The 21,244-nt window shown below is 40.9% G+C and overlaps 2 protein-coding genes across 6 annotated transcripts in view; one reads left to right on the top strand and one right to left on the bottom strand.

Moving 5' to 3' along the window:
* The window catches only part of LOC111867513 (SH2 domain-containing protein 4B), a 62,513-nt gene extending 52,514 nt beyond the window's left edge, over positions 1-9,999 (top strand). The window contains exons 2-9 of one of the 2 annotated variants that reach the window (XM_023857469.2): positions 366-537; positions 2,180-2,348; positions 3,233-3,503; positions 3,914-4,070; positions 4,997-5,135; positions 6,132-6,292; positions 7,228-7,425; positions 8,770-9,999. In XM_023857469.2, coding sequence (XP_023713237.1) covers positions 366-537; positions 2,180-2,348; positions 3,233-3,503; positions 3,914-4,070; positions 4,997-5,135; positions 6,132-6,292; positions 7,228-7,425; positions 8,770-8,894 — 1,392 coding nt within the window. In that variant the 3' untranslated portion in view covers positions 8,895-9,999. The remainder of the gene's footprint in view (positions 1-365; positions 538-2,179; positions 2,349-3,232; positions 3,504-3,913; positions 4,071-4,996; positions 5,136-6,131; positions 6,293-7,227; positions 7,426-8,769) is intronic. The other variant, XM_023857470.2, reaches the window with a different exon arrangement.
* A 3,645-nt stretch (positions 10,000-13,644) lies between these two features.
* The window catches only part of LOC111867507 (cyclin-dependent kinase 17), a 27,345-nt gene continuing 19,745 nt past the window's right edge, over positions 13,645-21,244 (bottom strand). For 3 of the 4 annotated variants that reach the window (XM_033752707.1, XM_033752708.1, XM_033752709.1), the window contains exons 5-10: positions 20,958-21,070; positions 19,087-19,458; positions 17,761-18,241; positions 15,618-15,940; positions 14,544-14,632; positions 13,645-14,108 (exon numbers count right to left, since the gene is read on the bottom strand). In XM_033752707.1, coding sequence (XP_033608598.1) covers positions 14,037-14,108; positions 14,544-14,632; positions 15,618-15,940; positions 17,761-18,241; positions 19,087-19,458; positions 20,958-21,070 — 1,450 coding nt within the window. In that variant the 3' untranslated portion in view covers positions 13,645-14,036. The remainder of the gene's footprint in view (positions 14,109-14,543; positions 14,633-15,617; positions 15,941-17,760; positions 18,242-19,086; positions 19,459-20,957; positions 21,071-21,244) is intronic. The other variant, XM_023857451.2, reaches the window with a different exon arrangement.

Here is a 21,244-nt window from a genome sequence, read left to right as displayed (position 1 = left end):
AATCAGAAAGGAAGTCGACCACCAAGTGTAGGCAGCGTCCATCCCCCCCCCCCTTTCCATTACCAGCCATGTTTCAAAATAACAGATGCCCGGGGCCTATGTCGATTTTCTGTAACGCGAAAATATACCCATTTATAGGGGGCAACTGAACCCACAGCGCGTGCACTGCCCAGCGTACGCTGTAGGCCTACTCTGAAGAGGCGAACTTCAGGGATAAAAGTGTTGTTTTTTCAGCGAGGTCTCCGACATAGCAATTTTTGTAAGTTACATTCTTATCTGACGATGATATGGCTCTCGGAATGAAGGGTTGCGGTAACAGAGGGAACTGAGCATCTAAAGGCGTGTGTGTGTATGTGTGCCCACAGATGCTACAGCAGATCTTGCAGGACATGTGGGTGGACCCCGAGTTGCTCGCTGAACTCGATGAGTCACAAAAGCAGACGCTCTTCTGCCGGATGAGGGAGGAGCAGGTCCGACGGTGGACCCAGTGGGACCAACAGGAGTCCAGGAAGCCACCCAGCAGTGCCAAACCCGCAGGTTCGTAGCTTGTACAATATTCTGATAGAGTTTGGGATACTCGTGAAACTAGTCAGGCTGATTAAAATGTGTTTAAACGAAACGTATAGTAAAGTCCGTGTAGGTAAACATTTGTCTGTTAAATTTCCTATCCAGAATGGTATAAGACAAGGAGATGCTTTATCACCAGTCCTTTTCAACTTTCCTTTAGAATATGCCATTAGGAAGGTCCAGGAAAACCAGATGGGACAGAAATTAAATGGGACACATCAGTCTGTGCTGATGATGTGAATCTACTGGGTGATAATATGGACATCAGAAAGAAAAACACACAAACTTTAACTGACGCTAATAAGTCTAGAAATCTAAAAGTAAATGCAGAGAAAACTAAGTATATGTTGCTGTCTCGTCACCAAAATACAGGGTAAAGTCTTAACATAAAGATAGGTAACAGATGTTTTGAAAATGTGGCACAGTTCAGATATTTTGCAATAACGATAACAAATCAAAACTTGATTCAGGAGGAAATTAAGAGGAGACTGAACTCGAGTAATGCAGAACCTTTTGTCTTCTTGTCTGCTGTCTAAAAAGCATAAAATTGGAATATACAATACTATAATTTTGCCTGTGGTTCTGTATGGGTATGAAACTTGGTCTCTGACATTAAGGGAGGAACATAGACTGAGGGTGTTGAGGAGAATATTTGGACTGAAGAGAGATGAAGTGACAGGAGATTGGAGAAAACTGCATAATGAAGAGCTTCATAACTTGTACTCTTCTCCAAGTATAATTATAATGATCAGGTCAAGGAGGGTGAGATGGGCAGGGCATGTAGCACGAATTGGAAAGAAGGGGAATGCATATAGGATATTGGTGGCAAAGCCAGAAGGAAGGAGACCACTGGGAAGACCAAGGCATAAGTGAGTGGACAATATTAAAATGGATCTTAGAGAGATAGGATGGGATGGTATGGATTGATCTGTCTGAGGTTAGCGACCAGTGGAGGGCTCTTGTGAACACAGTGATGAACCTTCAGGTTCCATAAAATTCTGGGAAATTCTTGAGTAGCTGCACAGTTGGAGGCTTCTCAAGAAGGGCTCAGCTGCAGGAGTGAATGAATTCATGTAGTGTTTAAGAAATGTGTCTTCTGGAAGTGTAGAAGACAGTATGAAGACACTTGGTCACTGTTAAATGATGAATATTGAGGAATGTGGTAGGAGATGTGGCATAATGTAGCTTAATTTCTAAATATAGTTCATGTTGTGTTTAAAAAATATTTCTTCTGGAAGTGTAAAAGATAAACTGGGGCCTCCATTTAAAATGTGGAATGAATGACCTCCATGGCAAGTAAAAAATCAAAGCTGGCAACTGAAAGAATTTTTTATTTTATTTGTTAATATTCTATCTCACACCTTTTTGATTTCTTTACAGATATTAATGAGTAGGGTGTGGGCATGGTTAAATTTGTGATGAATATAATTTTTGTTAACCTGGTGAACTGAGCCAGTGTTAGTTGATCCGTTTGTGTGTTGCCTTAAATAACAGATGTCTACCATAATTGTGATGTTCCTTAAGCCTGGTTACCTCTGACATTCAGAGTAGTGACAAAGCTGTTACAAGCCTACACACAGAACATCCATGCAGTCTGCAGATACAGAAACAGTTACAGGTTGCAGTAAGAAGCAGGTGGACTTCCTGATGGGGTCTGATGGTGAGCCATGGGTTTGGGTGATGGGAGAGCATCCCAGTGACCTGAGTATCGATGAGATCCTGGAACAGGAGGCAAGGGAGAAAGCCAGGCGACAGGCTGTGAAGGAAGCAGAGCAGCTCAGGTTAGCTTTAAGAATCATGTAAATGTATCTAGACCAGAGGGAAATGAACAGTGTAAGAGCACTCATGTAGAGCCTCTTTGTTCAGACACTGCCATACTGATCAACGTGAACTAGGTTCCAGAAATGCGTTATCCATTTGTAGCGGATCAATCAACAGACACCAGTGACAGATACATTCTTAGCATCAATCTAAATCTGTTATTAAATAATAAACAAATGAATTTGATTTGTTTCATTCTGGTCCACCACACTAACAATATTACAAATGATAAAACAATTCCGTCCAGTGTGACTATTGAAGCTTTTACCACTTCACTTTTTAGCAACCTAACAACAGTAAAAACAACACAGCATGCTACGAGCAAACATAGGACGACAACAAGAACTACCTTCACAAGAAAGACAGGCGGCACAAGTTTAGCCCCGTCAAGAGAAGCGAAAAGACAAGGGACACGAACCAATTCGGTTAAAGAATTTTAACTTAAATAACAAAAAGTTTTTTAAAAAAAACTTTAATGCATCAAGGGCAGTTGCTGTAGTTGTAAGAAATTTGGATTTTGTATAAAGTGTATGTTACAAATATTGTATATTTATGTATTTTAAAAATCAAAACACCCAATGTAATAGTAGTTTCTAAAAGTATTGATGTTCTCTCTCCGATGATGGTCTATAGGGACTGAAACATGTTAGGGTGCTAAGAAGTGAAGTAGTAAAAGCTTCAACAGTCACACTGGACGGAATTGTTTTATCATTTGTAATAGACAGATGATTAATATTTTATTTGTAGGGTGTATAGAACATCAGCTGTATATTGTGCTTACTGAGTTAATACCATCCTGAACACTAAGTGGCACATTTAAGGTCACCCTTTGTTACTGTAACAGGAAGTCTGTGGAGGCAGAGCTGACAGAACTGTTGGACCTCAACCAGAAGCAGATTGAGGCAATGGAAGCAGCACAACGACAAGAAGACAGATTAGAAGACGAGGCATCGCTCGACATATACTGCACAGTGGATGAACTACGAGAGAAGGTCAACCAATTCCCCACCTCAAATAGCATGTTTGTCAGGAACAGCATTAACAAGTTGGATAACAACAACGGCAGTGCCACGCCTGACAAACGAGATGCCCTGCAGGAGATCTCCCTCAACAAAGTGAGTACAGCAGAGCTAGGCTGTGCAGATGGTCCTGATTTGACTTGTGGGTTTATCTGTTTGTATTGCAACCACATGAACAGCCAGTGGCTGCAGATGTTTGACGTGGGAAAAATAAAGGTTTAGAAGCGGAGTTAATATAAGAAAGTTTGTATAACAAGTGATGAGTCTTCCCATTGGCTTCCCTGCTTACAGAAGTTACAAGTGAATAGAGTCTACCCCCTAGCACCCCATTTCAGGGCCTGTATTTAGTATTTATTGAGTTGTGCAAGAAATTTCTGTTATTTTCAAACTTGAATGTTCATGACAGTCATATACTGAGTATGTAGAAAGCCTGTTTTTGGAGCCTGTCTGAGAAAACTCAGTTCTCTTGACTGGACACTGTTAATGAATGCCACCTTGTGTTACAGCCAAAGAAAGTGGCACAGAGAGTGGCTTTGTGGGAGAAGCGGGTTATGGAGGAGAGGACATCAGAGATTTTCAAGCGGCTCCAGAAGAAGAAGATGGAGGTCGAGAGGGAGGCAGAGGAGGCAGAACACAAACAGGAGCAGCTCTGGAGGGAACAAGGTAACATAATGATTGAGACAACGTGCCTCCAGAGTGTTAATCTAGAGTCTTATGTCTACACCCCTTGCTTGGAATTTATTTTATGATTTTGTGTCAACTGATGAAGTTATATAATGCCAAATAACATATGTCGAGTGAAGATGACGGGAGGACTTAATTAAACCAACTCGGTCAGGATGGCTGGTTGGGCTTGGATTTGAACCAGATATGTCAGAAACATAGGTCAGGTACTGTATCTTGTTTTACTTTCAATTTATATCTATTTCTGTGAAGCAAGTCACACTGGAAAGGGATATAAATATTTTTCCTTCCGTTTCTGTTAGATATGTAACATACCAAAAAATGTTTCAGTTAGACACTGTTTGTCTTTGTAAGATCCGATTTTGTGTTACATCGCAATTTTTCAATTGGATGTTGGGAGAAAAAATTATGTAGTTTGGAGGTTCAAATAAAATAAAAGTTATCCTGAACCTATAAGTTAGTAGGTAGGTGAGTGAGTGAGTGAGTGAGTGAGTGATTGAGTGAGTGAGTGAGTGAATGAGTCAGTCTGTCTCTCCCTCCACTGCTTCATGAAGCAGACCCAGGTAAGTTAGCTGAAGTGGTAAGGCTTCTGATTAATATATTAGAGATGCACAGCTTGATTCTTGGCTGGGACTGAGATTATTCACTGTTCCCCACTGTCTCCAGCCAAAGCCAAGACAGTACCTCAAATTAGGCCATAGCTGCTTGCTTCCAAATACTTTCAGATTCCTTATTCACTAATCATCTTACCATATGATAATGTTTAGTCTGTGCTTTGCAAGGTGACAAGTAGATGGCCATGAAGACAGGATTCTCCATGAGACACACATTAACCAACATCTGGACCCAGTATGGTATGGACAGTACATGTGTCACAGGGATGATGTGCTTATATGATGTTGCAGAGAGGAAAGCCAAGGAGGCAGAGCTGCAGATCAGAGAGATCGCACGGCGAGCCAGAGAGGAGCATCGAAGGACGTCTGTACTGGATATGGAGGTGGAGGTCACCAACATTACCAGGCACTCACCTGAGATCAGTCTGAGGTACAGGGTTCAGTGACAGATTCTGGAACATTTTGCATATATGTCAAGACCGACATGGGTTGTAAATAAATGAATAAATAATCAAACAAATTTAGAACTTAACAGTGAGGCTGGCCCATGTATTTCATTCCTATAATCTAGCCTTTGATTTCACACAAATGTTGGTAAACAGTAATAACACATAACTTCCACTAGCAACAAACAGTTTGGGTGGGTTGACATAAGCCAAAAAGAACTGAAAGCAGATACAGCGGTAAGCAGTGACCTTAGAGCACCAACGGCCATCTAACCATGGGACTTCTTTATGTGGCTGCAGAATACTGACTTTCTTACAAAATTGCATGTAGCCTGCTTTACTCCATGGGTCTCACGTGGCCAACAGGCAAAGTGTCTGCGAATGAGAAAACAAAACACCCTAGCCTGCTTTGGGATCCTTCCATAAAATTTGCTCCAAGGACTGAGATAACCACAGAAAGCCACATTAAGACATTTGTTGTATACAGAGTTTCTCAAAGAGTGATACCACAGTCACATAAAGTAATGAACAGATTTATGGAGGAACATAAATAGCTTTACAGCCTCTCCATATCTGCAGTATGCTATACAATGTTCCTGTACATTACAGAAAGGAAATTTGCAAAGTGTTTTTCCAGCTGCAGCTACATTTCCCAGCTGCATCTATAATAAATTTTACTAATCCGCTGAAAGTGTGTGAATGCAGCTGTATTTTAAATAGTTCTTTAGAACCCAGCAAGAGCCTTTAGAATAGGTCATGACCCACAGTTTGATCATGATGTATAAACAATTCAGCTGGTTGTTAGACAGTTTTGTAAGTCACAGCAAAAAGTTTAATGCCCTGAGTGATGATTTTTCTGTGGTCAAGATAATTGCACTTGTTAGTCAAGTAACTGTTTCTATTTTTTATATTCTTGGAATGGCGGTTAATGTTTACAGTTGTATGCTTCGCTCACACTGACTCGGATGTTCTGTTTGCAGCCCAGCAAGTAGCAAGAGCCTTAGTCCCACTGCCCACTCAGAGTTCCAGACTGCCAAACCTCCAAGCAAGGAGGCAGTCATCGAGTGGTTCCGGTCCAGTGAGATCTCACGCCGGGCGGGGATTGAACCAAACTCAGACCAGGTGGCCCCCTGGTTCCATGGTGAGCAGATGTGCCTCATGATAACACAGACTGTAATTTTATTATGATGCCAATCAAAAGTTTTTAACACCAAACCCTACGTTCTTGTGACAGCATCATAATTTATGTTGCATTTTATTTTAGCTGGACCTCAGCCAATATGTGCATGTGTGTGTGCGTGTGCTTCATTTTGTGAACCATTTTAATCATTATGCCCTTTACAAATGTAAGGTTTGCTGAATGACCTTTCTTACAAAACGCAGCAATAAATAGCAGTGTTCCAGGATTACAGAGAAGAAATTTACTGAAAAGGGTTTCCTCCAGGCTATTATTATTATTATTATTTTTCTTACATGACTGTATTCCGTTAATACACGGTCTCATGTAAAAATTAAGTCGGATCTAATCTGATCTATTGCTTTTTACAGTTTTTATACATTTTTATAACACTTAGCATTAAAAACATGTGGTATGGAAGTAGGAATAAAAATGAGATAGTTTTAACATAAGTTCATGTGATGGGTAATCTTAAACCTATAATTATTATTATTATTACATTTATTTTATCAAGATTTTCTTTCCAGGACTTTACACCTTCATAATATGTATATTCAGTGACATCATGCCAGAGTGTCCCTCAAGGGCTCTGATCTGTAAGAAGGGATGAATGGAAGGGTTATATGTATAAACCTTAGATAGAGATGGGAATTTTCAAATTTTCTGGTTGAATTTTTAATGGGTATGAAACTTTATCCCTTGCTATGAAGGAAGAACATAGAGATGGTGTTTGAGAACAGGGTGCTGAGGAGAATATTTGGCTCTTATGAAGATGAAGTGACTGGAGGAAAAAAACTTGTGCACATCAGGGGTGTATAAGGTGATAATGGATGAAGAGTATATCATTAAATAATTTCCTGTACAGTTAATAATCTTCAGGGTCAACTGTATGTCTTCAGGACTGATAACCCGCCAAGAGGCAGAGTCGCTACTGCATGACAAGCCAATGGGCAGTTTCTTGGTGAGAATCTCAGAGCGAATTTGGGGTTATGCCATCAGTTACAGGGATGCTGACAGATGCAAACATTACTTAGTGGACGCATCCAATGGTCATTACCAGTTCCTGGGAGCCAACCAGATAACACATAACACACTGGGTGAGTAGAAACACCAGCTTTATTGCATTTGTGGTTTTTGTGTAATGTCCTACATTGTAAGTTGTTCAAAGGAAAGGAAGAATGGTGCGTGCTTGGGGTCTGTTTCAGAGCTGTATCCTGGTGTTAGTCTGTAAGGGCTGAGGAAAACTGAAAGACCCTGACCCAGCTTATATTACTTTTGGGGGAGGGGGGTGCAATGCTGTCATTAGCTAGACTATGTAGCATCAGATGATGGGGTGGCTGATGAACTGGAAAGGATTTCTGAGGTAGTGGTCATTGCCTAATTCAGGTACTGTCCCAACAATTTTGTGCTTCTGGGATGTTTCTGAAGTTCTCACTTAGATTCTGCTAGTATTTCATGGTAGCTTATGCTTTGCTGGTACCGTTTGTTGACCAAACAATGCACTTTATTTATCAATGTATGCCAAAGAACATAGAGATAAAATTTCAGTGGCAGGGATTTGCTTTCATCTAAATGTAGCTGCAAGAGTAGGCAGGATGGCAATTAAAAAATACTTTGGGGGTTGAAATGGATCATCAGAAATTGTATTTCAGTTGGATCAAATAGAATTGCATTTCAATTATGTGAACAGAATTGAACTATCATACAAATAAGATTAGTGCCATTAAGTGCAGCTAATTTAAGACAAGCATACTGACGAGATCTCTCTTATAATTTTGTATTTTGTGTTTTGTAAACACAAGAGAGCTTAACAGTATTTTTATTCTCATTAGTTTGATATCTTTATATGAAATGAAATGCATCGGCAATGAGCAGGATTTGAGGTTCTCATGGCAGTGGCTAGGAAGAATTCTATCTTCTGCGATATAACGTCAAGTATCCCATTCAGCCATCCCATGTTTTGGAGTAACATGTTGCCTTCATTATCAGGACTGAAGAATTAGGCCAAGCAGGAAACCAGCATGAAGCACACCTTGCCACATGCATCACACTCTCTTTCCTTGCTTGGCTTATTCTTTGACCCTGAAAATAGAGGTGACATGTTCCTCCGAAACATAGGTTCACTTTCAACAGACTACATGGTGTTATATCCCATAAGATAGAATTCTTCATCAGCAGTAAGTTTAACAAAGACTGGATTGAACTGGCTCAGTGCAGTGTATGGTCGACTCTTCTAGTGACAGCAATGATCCCTCATGCCTCAGGAAATTCCTGAACAGCTCAGTATCTGTTGACTGTACAGGGCAGCCCTTGCAACAGGGAATCTTTTGGGTTGGTCGTAAGTCAGTGTATCAGTAAATGTAACAATTAATGTAATTATACCACCCTTAAGGTGAACCTCACTTGCATACCTGTAATGACTGAACTTGTTCCTGTTTCAGGTGATATGGTGACTTACCACAGCCAGAATCCTATCACCATGCTTGGAGGTGAGTGCCTGCAGCAGGCTTGCCCACGCCTCAGCATTCCAGCCATTTTCCAGGGGTTGCTTGAGAACCAGTGGTGACTGTAGTACCATCACGGTCACTAATGTGTCACAAATGCTTATGGGGGAGGGGGGAACATGGGCCACAAGGAATAGAGTTAAACCTTCTTACAGGAATTGATGGATTGTTCCACAACTGCAGGATGCTTATACAATAGATTCAGCCATTTGACAGAAGTGTGTAAGTGAAAGTGCATGTACATTCATATTTGATAGTTCTTTTTTGCTAAGAGGCACTTGTGCATGAAGACACCCTTCATGCTGATATCTTCAGTTACTCAGAGAAACCAGATTCTATTGATTTTCCAATAATGAAGTGGGTTATGAGTACTTGTTATAAAGATGGCACGCAAACGAAATGCAGAAATCTTGTTGTTTGAGAAGTTTATGAAATTTTGATATACGAGTATATGTATGTGTGTTGGTTGCGCCTTGTGCTGTGGATCAAATTAATTATGTCTACTGAGACTGTACAGGTCAGGCGACAGACATAAAGATAGTTATTTAGTCCAACACTTAGATTTGCTGGATTCAGAAAACAAGTACATATTTATGTGAGATCCAAGGTTGCTTATAGCAGCGACTGAAGGTGACACCATGTAGTGGAGTAGATCACTACCTGCGTTTTGGGGAAACCTGATGCCTCCTTCTTGAGGGTAGCAGAGATAGGAGACTGTAATCTTCATGCACATACTTACATTAAATGGGTACAGCACCTAGAAACAGTGAAGCAAAAGACAGTCCTAAATTACTTTGAGACTAGAAACACAGAGGTGGAAGCGACGGAGGATATTCATGTAAATGAAGGTGATGACAGTTTTGAATCTGGTAGTTATAATTTTTAAACCTTGAAGCCAGAACAGGTAATTTAAAGGATCCTAAAGCATGCTGATGGACGGTACCAATGTGTTTGCAGCAGGCTTCTTCAAACCATTGGTACCTATCTCCTACATGAGGTCCCAGATTATCATAATCTTAATAGCCACCACTCTGAGAGCCTCAAATCATATGTATTAGTCGTTTAGCGGGCATTAATGATTTTTTTTTAATCCTTGTTGTGTCACAGTGAATCAGGATGTTGCTGTACAAATTGAAAGCAATAAGATCACAGTACATTTGCCAGAGATGTCATTCAGCTTATTATGGATGCATGTTGTATTTTTATTTTCTCATATATCACTTGGAATTCGTATATGACAGAAGCATGAACAAACTTTATAATAGATCATTTTTAGATGAACATAACAACATATAATTTATACCAGTTAGTTGATGCGGCATATCGACCTCAAGAACTCTGTCAAACATCTCAACAATATTCCACACTGCTCAACCATACAAACTTCGGAAAATTTTCTCACAAATGTTGACAGCACTTTCTTATTTTCATAGCAATATAAAATATTCCAAATATGCAAATTAACTAGTGCTTCTATTGTAATGCAAGGTATTTTTGTAATTTGCAACATCTCCCTCGTTTTGTTCTTTTTTTTTATGAAAATAATCATCTAGACTAAAATATATACTTTAATAACTACAGTTCATCTGTTATATAACACAGTCATACTCATAACTTTTTTATTTATTTCACAAGCTGTTCAGTCAGATTATTGTAATAAATATTTAGCAGGTGAGGAAATTTGGGGGAGAAATGGAAAAAGTTTAAACTCCACACATGCAAATGACAAACACAAAGTAACAAAAATCAAAGTAATATTAAGTCAATCACACTTTAGTTTTCACAACTAGACACTTTTAAATGAATGCACAAATCAATTTAATTTCAAAATGTGGCACCGCATACCTAAAAAAGTAAAATATTCATGAACCCAGAAATTAACTAACATTATACAATCAAGAAATAAAAGGGATCGCTTAGGAAGATGAGCTGCTTGAAGTTCGATATCAAGGTAACAAAGTAGCTTATACTTTTTCAGATGAGACACATCCACCTACTTCAGAACATCAGATATTGGCGCCCATACAAAGACAGTGTTATGTTGGCAACAGAAATTAAAGAACTGTAACAAATGAAAACGCTGGTTATGCAGAGTCATAAATAAAACATTTGCATCAAGTTTCCATATTGCAAGGCATGTTTGAATGATTCACTCTAAAAGTGAAGCTTCTGTAATCTGAGCCATGTTTGAAATTTCAATTGACAAAACTAAATTTTCTTACATTTGTTCACAAGCCAGTCATACTGCTGATGTAAATGCAGGTTTCTGCATCACAGTAGCATTGTCATCGTCATCAAGATCAAGGTGTGGTTTGGACCTTTCACTCCATTCATTCCTCTACAAGATATGTTGATCCTTTCAGCATAACTTTGGGCAGCCAATGGATCTTGATTATCTTAGGTGTACAGCCAATTAACTGTTTTGGAATGCATTCAGTTTCCTTTGTTTCAACACGTTGAATTCAAATTAAGTCTATTTTTCTTAATTCTGTCTCAAAATATTTGTAGTATAATTACTTTTCAGTGGAAAAATATGCTAATTTTTATGTTATCCATACATCACTTCAAAACTTCAGGACCACAATCATCTCTTCTTTATAAAGTATGCACCAAAATATACAGTACTGAAATGAAAAGACATCCTGTTGATACCACCATCTATTCATGTGAAGGCCCCTTGCACGACAGAACCTTCTCAAATCCTGAAGAAATGGTCCGATCACCATGTCCCTGTAGCGTTCTTGGGTGATGGTAAGAGCATTGCGTTCCTCATCCTCAAAGAAATAGGGGCCTAATATACCGTGTGCTGAGACAGCACACCATAACGTCACACGTGTACTGTGTAGCGGTTTCAGGACAATAACATCTGGCTGCTCAAAACCAAGGAAGCAAGTTGTCTGGCCACCACTTCCATATGAGCAGAAATAATTCGCTTAGTGGGGGTGGAGTCCATATGGGTCCACTCGGCACAGCAGCCACTGATTGGCCTATTGTAGCCTGCCCTGGGTGATTATGATGATGGAGAATTTGGTGGAATGAAGATCGGCAGGGGAAACCGAAGTACTTGGAGAAAACCCACCCCGGCGCAACTTTGTCCACCACAAATCCCACTTGACCAGACAGCAGAAATAATACTCAACTATGAATACTTTTTCCTGCGTCAAAGAGACCCATTTCCCACAACAGCTGCACAACACAACTTCCTTTTCACTAGTGGGAACATGTGTGGCTGGAGCTATGCCCCATCAACAAACACACATGCACATTTGAGATGCATAAGTTTCAGTACTGCAATTTTTGATGCATACTGTATTTTGACCTATTTTCATTTACATGCAATGAAAGATTATGTTTGTGTCTCAGCCCCTCAGTGATACCTTCTTGAACTGAATGTTTCAGTGCAGTGAGCAGTACTCCACATTTGAAGGTTCAAATCCCAGGAAAGAGATTATGTGGTGTTTGCTTCATGTAAAATATTGGGACACTGCCCCAAATTAGACCATGACTTATTTCCTTCCAAATCTTTTGTATCTCATTATTCATTTAATCATCATATCATTCAACAGTGTACTGCCTGAGCTACTGATAGTATTGTTAAATAAATAAAATATCTTTTGAAGCAAATAGTGGATATTAATTAAACTTAATATGACCACCATGATACTAGAGGCTTTATACTTAAAGATTATTAAATTTCTGAATGTCATCAACTGTCTAGTATTCCAAAAACATTTCAGAAACTGGATCTGTTCTAATCCTAATTTAATGTAAAGATTTAAGTGCTTTGGGTCATGACAGCATGTAGTTTGGTAGATATCTACTGTCTTCATCTACAAGGTAGCCCTGCCTGAAGTTGCAGGCAGCAAGTTTGTCCCAAATGTTGGTACCTATATACCAAATTGCATCACATCACAGCCCAGAGGACTCTGTTTTCTCTGCCATGAGAATGTCAGAATACAAATGTAATGCAGCCTGTATCCATACCAGGGACAATTATGCACAGAAATGTATTATTATTTAATAGGGCATGTGGTAGCATAGTTGGTTCAGGCACTGTGCTACAACTGGAAGGATGCGAGTTTGATTCCTGATGAGTTCATTGGATTTTTCAGTTGATTTAATCCTTCCATCTGCACTATGGCCCAGAGGTTGACTCAGCCTCTAACAGAAATGAGTACCAGATATCTTCTGGGAGTAAAGCATGGCTGCCACATAAGGCTCAGAACCTCACCACCATCTGTGAGCTAATTGTCTAGAAAATGTGAGAGCTTTGACGTCTCACAATCCTATGGGCCTCCACGGCCCGTTACAGGGATAGTTTTAATTTTACATTTTTTTAATTACTTAAAAATATTTGGTAGGGTTGAAATGTAGACTGAAGCATTTGGGCGAAAGCAGACACTGTACTTTCCAAAATGTAATCATAATGTATAAGTGTGACAGCATTGTAACTGTGACAAGGGATGAAATGCATCCTACACAATTTCCTTCTTGCACTGCAAAAATAATATTCAGGAACATAAAAGGGTCAGTGAAGAATTATGTAAGTCCAATTTTCTGTAAAGAAAAAATACTCGTGCATCTGTCCGTAACAAGATGGTGAAGTAAGTAAGTAAAGCTATCCCTGTAACAGGCCGTGAAGGCCCATAAGGTTGTGAGACGTTGAGAGTTCTACATCATCTAGACAATCGGCTCAAAGATGGCGGTATGGTTGTCAGCCTTTCACGCTGGCCGTGCTTTACTCCACAAGAAAATTATTTAATTAATTGCGGTACTCATTTCTGTTAGAGGCTGAGTTGGCCCCAGGGACATAGTGTGGCTGGAAGGATTAGGTCAGTTGAAAAGAATCCAATGACCTCATCGGGATTTGAACCCGCGAACTTCCAGCTTGCATATATGTGTATCATACAGCAAACTGCATAATGAAGAGAACAGAAGGAAGAAACCAATACCTGAGATATAAATTTAATAAAAATATCTGTGTTTTCAAGGCCCACACAAACATTCAATTTCCGTGTGAATAATGACTGACAACCATAGCAATGGGATGTGAATGCATTGTGGTGTCTCTCAGAAAGTAGATACACTTATGCTTGTACCACATCCAAGTGTTGAGTCTCAGCTCCACAGTGTAAGCCTTACAGCTGGTAGATTGGTCCTCTTCAGTATCAGAAAACAGTACATAATATTATCTCATTGAGATGTCATACATGTGGCAGATTAGAACTGAACCTGGACCTTGGGCTCTGGGGTGATGAGTGAGATGGGTTTCCTCTCTGAAAAGCACAAGAACAGAACTGTACAAGCTGGTATGCTGAATATGATGGACATCGAAGTGCCACAAATCACCACTAGATTACATGAATGTCCTGTGTTCATCAGCACCAGTTTTTGGGTAACTTGGTTTGATGTTAGGGTATCAGCTGCAGTTTAAATGTGACTTACAAGAAACACATTCTGAAATCTCACACTTGTATGAGTAAGGGAAACCTATGTAAGTATGTGAAGATGTGCAGCACAATACAGAGAACCACAGATGTGAATTGTCTCGTTTTTGACCAAAAGTGGAGACAGTACTTGGGTGACAATTTACTGAACATACTGCATCATTTCTTTTAGGTTAAACACACCTAAGCATAATATACTGTTGGCTTCATTACAGCAAAGAACGAAGTTATAGTAGCAGCATTCTCAGTGGTATGAGTACTCACGGGTGAGATACGCAGGTCTGATGCTGGGTCTGCATGAGGTGTAACAGGGTTTAGCTGCTTCTTCAGTCCCTTACTGGGACTTCCAGATGCTAGAACAGAACACAAAGGGTTCTGGAGAACGCAAACACAAACAAGGACAGCTGACAGCTTTAATCCAATTGTCAGTACATCGTATTTTCCAAATGCAATTTACATCCTCTGTTTGTTTAACTAACTTCATGGAATCCTTCTGAAGCAACCAGTACTACTGAGCTAATCAGCAAATTATTAATCATCTTTCACAGAGCTGAAAGGTTCATTACCATGATTACAAGCACTCACCAATGGTCTCTGTTGTGAGCCAAATTAATCCAATCCAACCTGTCTCTTTTAACATCTAGTTTAATGTTATCCTCCCATCTACTCCTAGATCTTCCAAGTGGTCTCTTCCCTTCAGGGTTTCTGACCAAAACTTTTTAAGCATTTCTTTTATCTCTCAAATGGCACTCATTTGTCTTTAAATTAAATTGTGCTGATACAGCTCTTTTATTGGAAATTAAATGGAAGTAGCATACATTATTTCATGCATTTCATTCAATATACATGTCGCTAAAAACATTTCAGATAAAATCTGTTGGCCTGACTGACAGTATATTCTCGACCATATAGCAGTTCTTTGTACAAAAGTGTTACATGTGGACATTCATGCATGAAAGTATTGACATGACCTCTCTTTTAAAAAAGGTGAAAGGTGAAGTTATCCCTGGACACAATTAGTTAGGTGAAACATTATAAAGGTGTATGGGGAAGTGGAGATATACATAGTTGCACCATTCTTAACCTTTCACTAGACTGAGATGAGTGGTCAGCTTCATGACCCTCCTACTTTACCCCCCAGGGAAACAGCCCACAGCTGCTCTGGATGTTATGGAAAAGAGAAAGCCTCCTGCCCCTACTGGAACCAAATCCGGGCTCCGTGGTTGTCCAGCCCACAGCCTGGACACTATACCGAGTGATCTACTCCACCTCCATGACCTCTCCTTTATGCTTTTGTTCTACACAGTGAACACATGACAACACGGAACCTGATATTACCTCCAGGAACATTTGGCAAAGAGAAGTCATCGCCAATCGTTTTTGGAGTCTTCCAGGTGTCATACGTCCTAGTGGTGCCCATCTTCTTTGCTCCTAGCCACTTTTCATTTGTTGGGGACTCGCTGCTCAGCAGCGAGGAGTTTGTACCAGTCTTATCCAACTGACCAACATCTAGAAGCAAGCCATGGTCCAAGCGTCGCAGGAACTGTGTACGTGGGGGCAACCGCACGGGGGTTACCCTGCTGTGTGATTCCCTCACCCTTCCACCTTGTGCCAGGGGCGATCGTTTCAGAGGTTCTGGCATTCTGCAAAGCCATGGAAACCTGTTCATTAAATATGCATCTCAGGTACCATATGACACAAACTGCTAAATCCATTATGGAAGAGAATGACTTGAAGTGACACTTAATATCAGTAGTGGGGTGCACAGGATAGGATGATCCCTTTGAGCCTCTCCCACTTTCCTGACAGTCTCCTGATGATGCAACTCCTAATATGAAGAATTATTTGTTTGTAGGGACAGTATCCATCCAAGACATCTTGATTACAGTAACTTGCCATAAATTATATGATCATTACATTCTGTCACTCCCTCGGCCTCTACTTTGACTTTTTACATCATTAAACTTCATATCAAGAAGTAGTACTTCCCGCACCATGCAAGGGACACGGTCGTCAGACCAGGTAAGGATGATGTTATATGCAGAACCCCCAAAGGGAGGACATTCCAGAAGAGACATCAGGCATGACGTACACACAGCAATGGCATAAGGGACCAAGGCCTGTGACAGGAGCCGCATCTGAGGATCAGAGAGACGTTAATGGGGCCCTCAGACAAATCATCGGACTGGAGATCATGGATCAAACAGTCAAATCTTCAAGCAGGCTGCAGAAAAGGAGTGTTTAGCAATTGTGGAGGAGCTGACCACCGCCCAAATGAAAGAAGAGGCTACTAGGAGCTTAAGGGCCATAGATGGAATTTTTGCCCATGGCCCTCGGAAAGGAATAAAAATGATGGTGGTACACCTGGAGAGGCTCAGAACTTATCAGTGAACTGCTCAAGACAAGCAGCCTTAAGGAAGGAGCAGCAGGAGCAGTTGGAGAGTCGTCAAGGTGAGAACCTTGCCACAAGGAAGGAATGCAAGGCTGATCACAGACATCACAAGCACAGCCCTTGGAAAAGATGAAACAGCATTACACCTGTAGGTTATTCAGGAGAAACTGCCCTAAGGAAGGAGCAGTGTGGTATGTAGACCCATTGCTAGACAGCAACCGCGAGATAGGTGACTGTACAGCAACCGTTGCTAGGCAGCAGCCCAAACAACAGNCCCTTGGAAAAGATGAAACAGCATTACACCTGTAGGTTATTCAGGACAAACTGCCCTAAGGAAGGAGCAGTGTGGTATATAGACCCATTGCTAGGCAGCAGCCCAAACAACAACAAAGGAATGGTGTTTTCTGTGCCGTCCATGGTGGGATGTTATAAGCAGAATGAGTTAGTGGTGAGCCTCGAAAGGCTTGATGCCAAGATGACCTGATTGGTGGTAAATAGCCAGTCGTAAAGAAACTCTGACTCTGATGGAGCTAGTGTAGTGGAGTGAGTTGGTTGGTGGGTGAATGAGTTGGAGGACTGTTGTGGCTCAGTCATGTGAGCTGTTGCTGTTGGAGCTGGTAGCTGAGGCATGGGAACAGTTTGGGAACCCAGAGTTTGCATTTGGAAGCTACAACCAGAAGACTGGTGAAGACACAGCAGGCTGAGAAGACTTAAGTGTGGGTTGTAGTGAATTGTAGAGTGTGAATTAGCAATAGCACAATAGTTAGTTGTAGTTACGGTCTGTAAGTATACATTAAATCCAGTTACCAATCCAAACACTGTCAATAGTCACTCCATACACGTGACAGTACTATAATTATTCATATTGCAACCTGACCATAAGATGGCCCAACCAAAATTAACATTTTGTTAAATTCCATGTCAAGCCTTCAGCTGTTGCTAGTAGCTAGACATCCTGAAGTCTGCTGACAGAGGACAGGTGCTGTATCAAACACCTTCATGTGGTTTCAGAGACTGAATTATAACAAGTGTGATGAAAATACCAATAATTAATTCATGTTAGACCTCAAAAAGATTGTGTATACTTACTTCCCAGAGAAGCCGCTCTTGTTCTCAACACCCATTCCACTGAAGCTCAGGTTGTTGATGGATGGGTGCAGAACCTGCATGTTGATGTGCAAGAAATGGTCCCCTGTGCTCTGATGTACATGTGACAAGCTAGACACCTGACTTCCTACTGCCTCAAGTGACTGGAATGGTGTTGGAGAGCCTGATGGAGGCTGAACGTCCATTCCACTATGCTGAATGTCTTGCACTGGCATGTGTAGTTTGGAAGGAACTATCAGCTTGGATTGCGTGGCCATTTTGAGACCACCAATCCTACTGTCACTGGCTTCATCACTCACTTCCATCATGTTGCTGCTAACACTGTTATTGTCACTCAGTTTTCTGCGATTGGAAACTGGTTTACTGCTGTCCACAATGATCCGCCGGCTGCTGCTGTTCTCGCTCGGGACGATGATCTTCCACCGAGGTTCAATCAGACTCCTCCTTTGATGATGACCAGTACCTGTGGCAGGCACACATGCAGAATGGTCACTGAACTCAACAGTGCAAGGTCTAACTTGACCAGCTGACAGTGATTTGGCTATTCAACTAATTTCCTGTTGTTTTTTTTATCACTAGTGGGGTGGGACTATTTTTTTATTGCTAGTGGGGTGAGACTAAGTCCCTTGTATTGCGGCCACTTGTGTCTCTTGTACCAGCCCCAGATGATAGATGAGGGTGATTGTGGAGCAATTGGTGGAACAAAGATTGGCAGGGGAAACCAAAGTACTCAGAGAAAACCTGCCCCAGCGCCACTTTGTCCACCACAAATCCCACTTGACCAAACCTGGGCCACCGCGGTGGGAAGCCAGCAACTAACCGCTTGAGCTATGGTGCGGCCTAATTTCCTGTTACTATGCAATCTATAAAGATTTATCATTATGTTTCTGTAAGATCCACCTTACAAGCTAACTAACTCGCTAGCAGCAGTACTCAAAATTTCAGCACTGTTAATACCAGTGCCTGCCAATGGGCACAATCTTTAATAAATAAGCAAAGAATTACGTTGCCTTCTGGTTTTGTAATTTATTTTGGTGCCTGAAAACAACCTACAGCATGCCATAGTGAAGTTAAAGCTATGACCAGTACAAACCAGTTACTTAAGCAAATAGTAATTCCATCAAGTTTAACCAGTTTAATATAAAACCATATAAATACAACTTTACATGTTTCGGCTAGCACTGGCCACCAACAGAAGGTTTTCCAAGATCACAGGGAAATACTTTACATGTATGCTGTACAAATGTTTCAGTATAGGGGTTTGTACTGTTAAAAATTAAGATTAGATTTGGAAAGAAAAACTGTTACCTTTAGAGTCAATCATATTACTGTTCGCAAATCCTCGAGCTTTTCGAGCTGAAGAGTCAACCAAGAAGGCAGCCTCATACTTCTGAAGCAGGGGGTTGCCTTGAAACTCTTGCTGTATCTTTTCTCTCAAGAGGGGAAGGAAATGCTCAGAGAAGTGGTCGTCTGTGAAGTACAGGTGCTGAATCAGTTCCGTACTAGTGGACCGATGGGATGGGTCCAGCCTCAGGCATTGTGACACGAAGTCTAGTGCCAAGGGAGGCCAGGCAGGGAACAGCTTGTATAGGGACCGTGCCCTGTCCTCAGTACTCCTCTTAAGCCCTTTGAACATGGCGTTGCGGGACACCAGCTGCTGGTGCCTTGAAGACAGCTTCCCTGTGACATGCATACAGGCTCATGGTCAGCATGGCATATTTGAAATTTGAAACTACATTCCAATGCGTCTCCTACTGCCCATAAATATGCATGTAACATGCTGCATATGTGTTTAATGAGCTCAAGCACAAAGACTCGTCAGTTAGACCAGTCCTCATACTGATGTGCTGATGGCAGAAACACTAACATCACCAGTTCATCGCTGCTAATACAAAGGAATATTGTTGGATTCTGTTCCAAGTCATTTCAGCTACATACTCGTATGTTTCTCCGAGACCTAGCTTTAATATCAGGACATATACCGTATGTCAAGGTCTTGCAACTACGAGTCTGTAGCTCATTTCCAACAAGGTTAAAGTCCCACTAGCCATATTTTATTTAAGTTAAAGTTTATCAAGAAGGTGAGATATTGATTAGCTAGCTAACTTCACAGAGCTGAGCCCTTCTTGAGGAGCTGCCAGGTATGCAGTTACTCAAAAACTTCCCCAACATTTTATGGAACCTGAAGGTTCATTATTGTATTCACAAGAGCCCTCTCCACTGGTCCATAACCTGAGCCAGATCAATCCATTCCATACCACATGGAATGGGGCCTCCTCAGGTTGTAGATGGAGGATATGGCCTCCAGATATGGAGGGTAGCTGCGAATATATTGAAGAAATAGTCTCGGACAGCTGACAAGGGGTGGTCCTCTAGCTTTGGGGTTGGGCGTGTGGTTAATAACTCCACACCATAAGAATAAACTTGTTATGAAATGTCACAAAGGGCCTCGGACTTGGATAAACGACCTAAGATCTTTAATACTGCATGTTTAAAATATTTTTGAGGATGCATGACCACTGGATAGTAATGCATATCATTATGTCATTATTATAAAGCCATCAGATCCTATTNACCACATTATCACTTTTCCTGGATAGTCTCTTTCCAGAAACAGAAGATCGCATTAAGTGGAGGAACTGTTTTGGAAGAGACTGTGGACCTGTCGTCTGACAGATTACTGATGAATGAATGAATGACCACTGGATAGTAATGCATATCATTATGTCATTATTATAAAGCCATCAGATCCTATTTTGAACACCCAATGGGAACCAAAATAACAATACTGGAGCTTCCACTCAACACAACCCGTAAGATTGCCTGATTGAGATATGAGATAGCCTAAAAAATATTTTAAACAAGTGTAACTTCTTGTTCATAGCAAAGTTAACAAAAATTATCTCATTACTAAAATTACTGCCTTTGGGATGTGATGCCATGTTATTTGGTAAATAGGTACCAGAATTTCAGAGGAATATGTTGCCTCAATTTTCAGCCATGAAGATGGAACAGCAGGGTACTCTGAAATGTTAATATCTATCTACCAAAGCCCATGGTGTCATGTAGCCTTTATGCTAACTATTCACTGTGCTGAATCTCGCAGCATAGTACACAAAGCAGGGCTGTGCTTCTAGGTTCTTGGAACTAACGGAAAGATGTGGAATGACAATGTTTACCCAGCAGTTTGGTAATCTGATACAATTGGTCTATGTCTGAGTCACCAGGGAACAAGGGATCTCCACTCATCATCTCGGCAAACAAACAGCCCACTGCCCAGATGTCCACTTCCCTGCAACACGAGGACAGACAACCACAACAGAAATGTAAGATTTGAGGCTTTCACAGCGGTGACTATGAAGAAAGCAGTCTTCTTGGATTTGGCACCGTGTATATGTCGTGTTAACCGACGTTTCGGAGGAACGTATCGCCTCCATCTTCAGGGTAGAAGAAAAAATATAAGAAA

Source organism: Cryptotermes secundus, unplaced genomic scaffold (genome assembly GCF_002891405.2).
Source record: "Cryptotermes secundus unplaced genomic scaffold, Csec_1.0 scaffold1089, whole genome shotgun sequence".
Taxonomy (NCBI): domain Eukaryota; kingdom Metazoa; phylum Arthropoda; class Insecta; order Blattodea; family Kalotermitidae; genus Cryptotermes; species Cryptotermes secundus.
This window is presented reverse-complemented; position numbering and strand designations above follow the sequence as displayed.